This window comes from Triticum aestivum, chromosome 2A (genome assembly GCF_018294505.1).
Source record: "Triticum aestivum cultivar Chinese Spring chromosome 2A, IWGSC CS RefSeq v2.1, whole genome shotgun sequence".
Lineage (NCBI taxonomy): Eukaryota > Viridiplantae > Streptophyta > Magnoliopsida > Poales > Poaceae > Triticum > Triticum aestivum.
The window spans coordinates 512870249-512878569 of record NC_057797.1 but is presented as its reverse complement, the minus strand read 5'-3'; the positions used below and the strand labels follow the sequence as shown (position 1 = coordinate 512878569).

Here is an 8321-nt window from a genome sequence, read left to right as displayed (position 1 = left end):
ACTACTATCTCCACTCCGGCCAGCAACACCGGTGGCGCAGATCCGGGCCTTGCCCGAGCTCACGGGAGACTCTCAAGGAGAAGAGAGGAGAAGGGTCGAGAGAAAGGGGGAGAACTAATTTGGAAAGGATCGGCCCTGGTTTATTCGAATACACGTCATTGCTCTACCACACGGTCCATCCTACAAACTTCTGTGATTCTGAACGTGTTTTCCTACCCTATAATCTCATGACCATGTGAAATCTAGTTGCCCAAAACGATTCTTCATTTTAAGCTGCTCAACAGCTCAAAGCATGCCTCATTCTGCAAGTGTTGGGCATGGCTCGTTTTGCAAGTGCACTGAGACATGTTGCACAGCTTAACAAAACTAGACAGACATAATCACAGGTGAGCACCACAATGGTCACAAGGGAGCAGCTTGACTCAACAGATCAAAAGTACGTACTACAACAGACACCATTCAAACACCAGATCGAATAGAAAGTCTCTTGAGAGTACCTTTTATTCATTATTTATTATATATTCCCCAACATGGCAGCACAACATCGATGTCTTCTTAACTCACAGAGGCTATCGTTATTTTGTATGTAGTCCTGAAAGTTACGCCTGATAACTTCGATCCTCAGTCGCCTCTAGAAAGGTGCACACATCACTCAGCAGCCTTCCCTTTCCGGCGGTTGCTGCCGCCTGCGGAGGCTCCGGTGCCTCCCATCTCCACCAGGTAGCAGATCATCGAGTCCATGTCCTCTCCGAATATACTGTAGGCTTCCATCACTTGCATGTAACTAAAGCCCATTGCCAGAAGCAACTGCATGCTGCGAGTCAGCACCGTGTCTGGGAGTACGAAACAATTCTCACTGCCTCTATCCGCTGCCGAACCAGATGATCCACTAACTACAGAGCACGAAAGCATCCCAGTTTCAGGCAAACAACCGATCAATGGAACACTATAGATTTCCTCAAACAACAAGAGAAGGATGCTTACTTGCGGCGGAGGAAGATGGCTCTGCCCCTGACCTTGATGACTCTCTGAAGTTAACTTGCTGCTGGTTCAGATACTCTGCCCGAGAGGCCTCCATCACCATCCGCTCTATTTCCTTCTCAGTTAACTCCAGATCAGAGTAGAGTCGCCCTTCAGCCAAAAGTGCCTAAAATTGCACAAACACAAGCATCAAGCCCACGCCATTTGATGATTTCACCTGTTTACTTACAAACATGCTTTGATGGAAAGTAAGAACACAGAAAGTAGACAACTCACGTTCTCAATCTGCTGATCTTGCTGAGCTTTTATTGCAGCCTTCACTTGGTCTCTGTCAACACTGTTGGTCTATACACACAAGTGGAAGTTTATTTAACACAAACAGTTCACAAAACCATCCATTACAAAATGGTTAATAGGGAAATAATAACCACCAAGAATCATGCCCGACAAGGAAGTTTCCGAAGGCTTACCCCTCTAAGGGAGCTAAATCCAAGGCCTGCCCCAACTGTCAGCCGACGAGGATCAACAACTGAATTATAATGGTTACCGTGATGGTAACTTAACCTAACCGGAGGAACATCTGTGTTATAACTTCCCTGAAAAATGTTAATAGGCTCTGCAACAAGAGCAAACCGATATGAGACTGAGAGTGAGAGAGCTGAGGTTACAAAGAAGCAGGGTTAAAATGCTAGACCAAAATTTACCTGTACTGTATGAATATATGTGAATTGGACGATTGTACATCTCAGCAAATGCCTGGATCTCAATGTTATTGCCATATACCTAGAAAATCAGGTAACCAATCAACATAAAATCCATTGCAATCATAAAGAAGCTAAGGTGCTAACTTTTTCCTTGTATCACATGACTCCTTTTTTGTATTTGATTTGAAGGCAGCTCCTGACTATGGGTGTGTTTGGTTTGAGCCCCAGCCAAAATTTTGGCAGGACAGAAAATTTGGTAAATCACTGTTATTTGGATTATAGCCATTGCACCTGCCAATTTTTTGGAGCCAACTAAGTTCACAAATACTTTGAGAACTTGTATTAATTATTGCTTAGTCCGATACCGATTCAATTTTTATGATGAGCCAACAGAAATGGAAACTGAGACTAGTATGAGCTGCTATTAGACATGGTTAAGTAGGATTAGTTGCGCAGCTGCATGAACGGAACTAAAAACATGCGCTATTCAAACGGCCGCTAGATGAAACGTGACGCGCTTGCTTCCGTCAGCGTGTACTCATCCCGTTAATCTGTCACACTAATTGCTCTAATATTATGGTACAGAAGGAGGCCCCACATACGTAGAGCAGGTGAGCTGGGCTGCCAACTTTTTGGCGAGAGGAGTTTTGCACGCCATCGGTGCGCCCATGCCTTGGCAAAAATTACACGGGATCTTGAGGGCGGGCTTTGGCGAACCAAAATTTTGGCATCCGTCCAAGCAACAGCCAAATCTTACGGGCAAGCCAAAAAATTGGTGTGTCTCGTATTGGTTGTAAACCAAACATACCCTATATACATTGATGCAGTATTGCTGTACAAAAAAAAATGTGTGCAGTAGAACAGGTCAAGAAGTAGGGAGAAGTGCATGCCTCATTGCCTCCCCATATGAAAGCACATATACTACCAAATACAGAATAAATAGCACATTTTAAATAAGTCTCTGCAGGAGTACGAGATCTAGACAGGTGGAAAATGCTTGTGCGGGGGAACATGAATGACGTATAAAATCAAACAGGAGTCGATAAAATAATTAATTCAATTGGAAAAGGCATTCTAATCTTGGAAGTCATCTTGTACAAATGAGGGACAAACAAATATGTGAGTAATGATTTGCCTACCCATTTTAAGCAAGCATACCAGGCATGTAAAACCCTACCTTGTCTTTTCTTTTCCTTTTACAATATGGTGTAAAGCCCTCCGTCATGAACTGAGAAAAATGATCCCGCTCTCTTTCCTGGAGTGAAAAAAGAAAAACACAATGAGCACTTCAATTGCCTTGCTACTGAGTATTAACTACGCCAGTCCAAAATAGGTAAGAAATTTGGAAGTTTGCATCAGTTTGCAAATAGATGTAATTTTGGGCTTCTGGGTGAACATTTTTATAAAATGCCCATATTAATGACCTACGTAAATGGGTACAAAGTCCTTGGGGTTAACTATGCCGATAACTCAAAAGTTAAAGAAGTATTAAATCCTCTTGTTTTACATGCATGAAGCTAATAAAATGACAAGTACGTTAAACCAGATGAAGTAATAACAGTTTTATTCCATGTATTATGCTATGTCCCAAGCACAAAGAAGCCACGTAGTTTGCGCATGCTTTCACCTGCTTACACTGAATTACCAAATAATACCATACTGTAGAGCATTTTGCTAGGAAAGCTAACTGTGGAAGTGGTGGCCACATTGGCAGTAGTGTAACTAAAAAATTATGCTGTAAACCACAGGGCACATTGCTAAATAAAGGTGAGTGGGTAAATGATGAAAAAACTGCAAACAATCTAAAATAATATATAATCAGATACATTCCTGCAGGCAGATAAGAAAATTGTCAATCAGCAATATGCCATACATTGATATTCAATCGCACAGTTGATTCACAATGAAATTGGCAGAATTTTGCGTTATTATGGCACATTCAGTATTTGATGATATTCTTCCAAAAAAAATACCAAAAAGAGTAAAGTAGCAACAAGTTTTGACGGGAAGGGCTGCAAGTGTTTTTAACAAGGTGCTGCCTGAGTTACTGGGTGCTGCCTCTGAAGCTATCTTGCTTAATAGACGGCTCACTATCACCAATCAGCCAGGCAGCAACCTATACCAGTCATCAACTAGAAGACTGGAACTAGGTTAAGTTAAACTACATACTATCCAGCAAATATCATTTGCGTCTAGGTAGCATCTACGTTTTTGGTAAGCTTAGAACTTTTTGTTCTTCTAGATTTTGCCGGTTTACCCTTGTAAGTTCATGCCTTCTTGGTGTTCTCCTTATACAAACAACACACATTTTAGCACGTGTTCAAGAAAAAAATACGTCTAGATTATTGTAAACCTAGCAAAGTGGCATGAACAAGGAGACAAGGAAATAATATGCTAAAATAATGAATAGCCAAAGCTTGTGAATTGAGTTAATGAATTAAAAGTGTAGGGGTAAGTGCTATTACTCTACTCACTGGCAATAAATGATTGTCTTGAAAACACAAACTCAACTCTGGAAAAATTACTACTCAGATGAAAATATGCAACCTACCATATAGTCAACACACATCTGCCTAGCCATATCATAAGTTTCTGGATCGCCATAAACTTGATCAGCAACTGCTCTGAACAGGCAATTCCCATCTGCTGCCATCTTTCTTATTTCAAACCCTTTCACTCGCCTTAGGTCATGTTCGAACATATGCTCCCTTTCCTGAGGGAAATAAAATACATCAGGACCAGTACAAAATTATACTTACTCACCCTGTACGTAGAAATCAGACACTAATAAATATAATCAAGAGACAATGACATTTTATGGACCAGGATTAGAAAGGCATATCTACTTACTAATCAGAATAAGCAATCAAAGCAATCATCTATTATTATACTCTTAACTAAAAACAGCTGCGCACAAGTGCACCATTCAGTGTACGTAGCAAAACAGCCACTAACAAATATAAGCAAGAGACATTGAAATATTATAGACCAGGATTATATAGGCATATCTACTTACTAGTCATAATAAGCAATTAAAGCAATTAACCATACTCCTAACTAAAAACAGCTCCATGAAAGTGCACCATTCAATGTGCGTAGAGAAGTAGCCACTAGCAAATATAAGCAGGAGACATTGAGATTTCATAGACCAGGATTATTTAGGCATATCTACTTACTGATCATAATAAGCAATTAAAGGAATCATCTATTATTCATACTCCTAACTAAACCCAGCCCCACAAAAGTGCACCATTCAGTTGCAAGGAATCCAATACATCTACGCCATTATCTTTATATGATCAATGTTGATGTAGTACATAAACTAACTATACTAACTATATGCTTAAGATCCAAAATTAAAGTCCACGCATAACAGAACCAGACAAGAGATCATACCGAATCATCATAGCTAGAGGTGTAACAGGCACCTTGCTCATCTGCACTATTGTACCCTTCACAATCAGCAAGTGACCTAGGGGAAGAAGGGCGAGAACCCGAAGCAGATGTCCAAGCTGCCACTGGTGGCCAAGCAGTTGGCCTTCTTGAAGATCCAATCCGCACACCATTTGAGCTTCCAGATCCCATTCTCCTCAACCCATTATTAGCAGATGATGATGGTTTTGGTGGTGGAGCCGGAGGAGGCGGTGGGTGTGATGCTGCGCCGGTTATCTGCGATGGCACAGTGCCTGACTGCACAGGATTCGCCTGCTCAAACTGATCCGAAAGCTGGAGTCCTGACAGCTCCATCAAGAAAGGGGGATCGGTCACATTGGAGTCATCCTTGGGGGGTTTCTCTCTCTCAGATCCCTCTTCCACATGACTTGAGCTCTCAGACACAGTTTCAACCAGCCTTGAAGGATCATTGCTACTACTTTCGCCACCCTCAAGTAGATGCTCAGTCGTATCACCTGAAGCCAAGAGCTCCAGTGGCTGCGGCTGCACCGTAAGCTCCTCCTCCCGGGCAGCTGCTGCTGGCTGGTTCTGCTGCTGCTGCTGTTGCTGCTGCAGTGCCTGTGAGCCCGAACGAGCCGAGTTGGACGAGGAGCCACCGGGCCCACGCTGCACGAAGATCCTCGTCATTCCCCAGTTTCTTCAGCGAAGGCTCCACGTCTCAACACCAGCAACCCTCTGGACTTAGAGGGATATAGGGGCGCCCTTGTCCCGTGTACGGACCTTGGGAGCGGTGAACCTGAGGCCTCCGCCGCCGCTGCCAACGAAGCTGCTCCTCTCGTCGTCGCCGGCGGCCAATCTGAGCATTAGACTGCCAATTCTCATCAGAACCAGGGCGACGCCGCTGACCTCGAGGCCTCGGATCACAAAACCCTAGCTCCCCCGAGATCGAGACGCGCAGGCTATCCCCGGACGGCAGGGGCGGCGCACCACCCTCCCAAAACCCTGAATAGCCCGCCAATTCGATCAATCTCGATGGAACAACAACCAAATTTCCTAGGGTTCCGTTGGGGGGTCGAGCGGGTTACCTCGTCGGGGAATCCGGTGGGCGAGGCGACGGAGACGGCTCCGGGCTGAGGAGGGTAGACCGCGCTAGGGTTTACGGGACGAAGATTCGCGTCGTCGCGTGATTCTGTCGCTGGCGCTTTGGGGATTCAGTTTTGGGTGGAGAGAGAAAGAGTAGCAGTAGGTGAGGCTGGGAAGAAGACGATGGAGAGGAGGGAGGGAGACGAGGGGCGAGAGCGTGCCAACATTTTATAAGTGGAGAAGGGAGATGGCCATCCGAGGATGACATGTGGGACCGCATAGCAGCGTCCGTGAAGAATAGACGGTAGTCGCTACGCCCTTGGTTTTGTGTTGCCACGAATCCAGTTGCCCAGTTTGTGGCTTTGTATTTGCGTAGATAGATAGGACCGAGGCCCAATTCGACCACGATTTCTTTCTTTTTCTTCTTCTCATTTCTTTTTGTGGAATTTCTTCTCAAAGCTATTCTTTAGTCTGATAGTAAGCAGGTGATCTCGACTCATAACTCAGGGGGTTTTCTGCCACTGCAAGTTCAGCAATTTTTCATGACTGCATGTTGCATGCAAGTTTCCTTGACGACGTTTGTAAGTTATTATGCCCCAGCAAAGTAGATGTTGCAGCGTATGAGATAGATATTTTTTTAGTATACTTAAATATTTGTGCGTGGGTCAATTAAACCCTTAGTTTTCTCATGCAGTCGCTTATAAAGGATGTAATCTTTGATAAGGAATAAAGAAAACCAAGGCTTGTTAGAAAAAAAAGTTTTACCTTCCCGTTATATCCATATGTCACGCTATTCTTTATATATATAACCCCCACCTCCTCTCCATTCTCGCCAAGCCGCTCCAAGCTATCCATTTATCCCATTTATCAAGCTAATTTGAAATATTCGCAAAAACACAATAAGCTAATTAAAGAAAGAAAATCGCCAAATGTGTACAATAAATAAACCAACTAATCTACCGTAGCCCCTCGATGGTGCCGTTGAGTCTACCCACAGACCAACTTGTGATGTCGTCCATCTACGAGTTTCGATGGATGTATGGTTTCACCCCGACTTTCCTCTCATGTCCTTGTTATACGCGCACACGTTGCCTAGCTAGTACTGCCATTGCAACATGTGCCCTTTAACTCAATCTCCTTTCGATGGTTGTGCCCCTACCTTCCTGCCCTATGGTGGCATGCGGTTGCACATCATGTACGCTCCACACCACTAGCAACTATACCAGGCACTACCGATGTTAATTGCCGTCACATGTGGAGGCAAAAACAAAAGGCGGCACCAACACCAAGGCCCTGGTTGGGGCATATACCGTGCTTGCGCTAGAACTCACAAAGGGAAAGAAGCCGAGGGAGAGGAGGTGGGTGAACGGCCGATAGCGCAGACATGAAACTATGAGAGAGAGCTCGAGAGAATGTAAGAGAGTGAGATGCTGAAACATGAAGGGTGTAAAGAGAGAGAAAAAGACACCAAAGTCCACGCATTGGTGATGTGTCTTCATCGAAGACCACTACAAGGAGAGTGCAACATTTTTAACGGCCCAAAATGTACAGGGATTTCCGATAGTATACGAAAACCTAACACAAAAAGGTACGAGGTGAAGATGCATACAACATCTAGAATTTTTTTTAAAACATGGTACAAACGCAAAGCACCCATATATATGCGCTTACACTCACCCCTATGAACGTGCACACGCACACCCTCACCCTATCTTTATGAGCACCTCCGAGAGACTGAGATGATATATCATCTTGAGATTCTACGAAGTCATCGTAGGCGTCTCGTTGTCGACATGAACGTCTCCCTCATTAAACATGCATCGTCGGAAATCTTAAAATAAATTCAGAAATAAATGTGAGCACTAGAAGCCCTAATGGGCTGAGAATACCACTATCCTTCTAACTATCCAATCACATGTTAGTTTGCGTAAACAACACAAACGTATAGATATGTGGATTTCCTTTTTCGGGACGTGTAAATTTCCCCTGATCCCCTCTGACCCTTTTGAGACGTGTAGATATTCAATTCGAATCTCCGGGCGTACGACATCGCAGATGACCATGCTCTCCACACAAATCTGGGAACAAAACTTTGGCTCCTTGCGGCGTTTCCTTGGGGCCTAGGACCATGACGGCCAGGGAATCATCGCCTTCACGGGA

At 44.1% G+C, this 8321-nt stretch overlaps 1 protein-coding gene across 1 annotated transcript; it reads right to left on the bottom strand.

Moving 5' to 3' along the window:
* Positions 1-473: 473 nt before the first annotated feature.
* LOC123189160 (OVARIAN TUMOR DOMAIN-containing deubiquitinating enzyme 6) lies at positions 474-6381 on the bottom strand. Its single transcript, XM_044601507.1, has 9 exons — positions 6164-6381; positions 5082-6080; positions 4237-4398; positions 2863-2940; positions 1686-1764; positions 1452-1597; positions 1258-1326; positions 985-1147; positions 474-893 (listed from the first exon to the last, which is right to left on the bottom strand). The coding sequence occupies exons 2-9, from the start codon at positions 5763-5765 to the stop codon at positions 649-651; spliced, it is 1626 nt and encodes a 541-aa protein (XP_044457442.1). The 5' UTR covers positions 5766-6080; positions 6164-6381; the 3' UTR covers positions 474-648.
* Positions 6382-8321: the final 1940 nt, after the last annotated feature.

Excerpts from the sequence above, each read along its gene's own strand:
- LOC123189160 (XM_044601507.1), bottom strand. The coding sequence starts at position 5,765 with ATGACGAGGATCTTCGTGCAGCGTGGGCCCGGTGGCTCCTCGTCCAAC. Across the intron at positions 4,399-5,081 it reads CCTCTAGCTATGATGATTCG|GAAAGGGAGCATATGTTCGA; the intron begins GTATGATCTCTT and ends TATTTCCCTCAG. Across the intron at positions 1,148-1,257 it reads AAGATCAGCAGATTGAGAAC|GCACTTTTGGCTGAAGGGCG; the intron begins GTGAGTTGTCTA and ends GTGCAATTTTAG.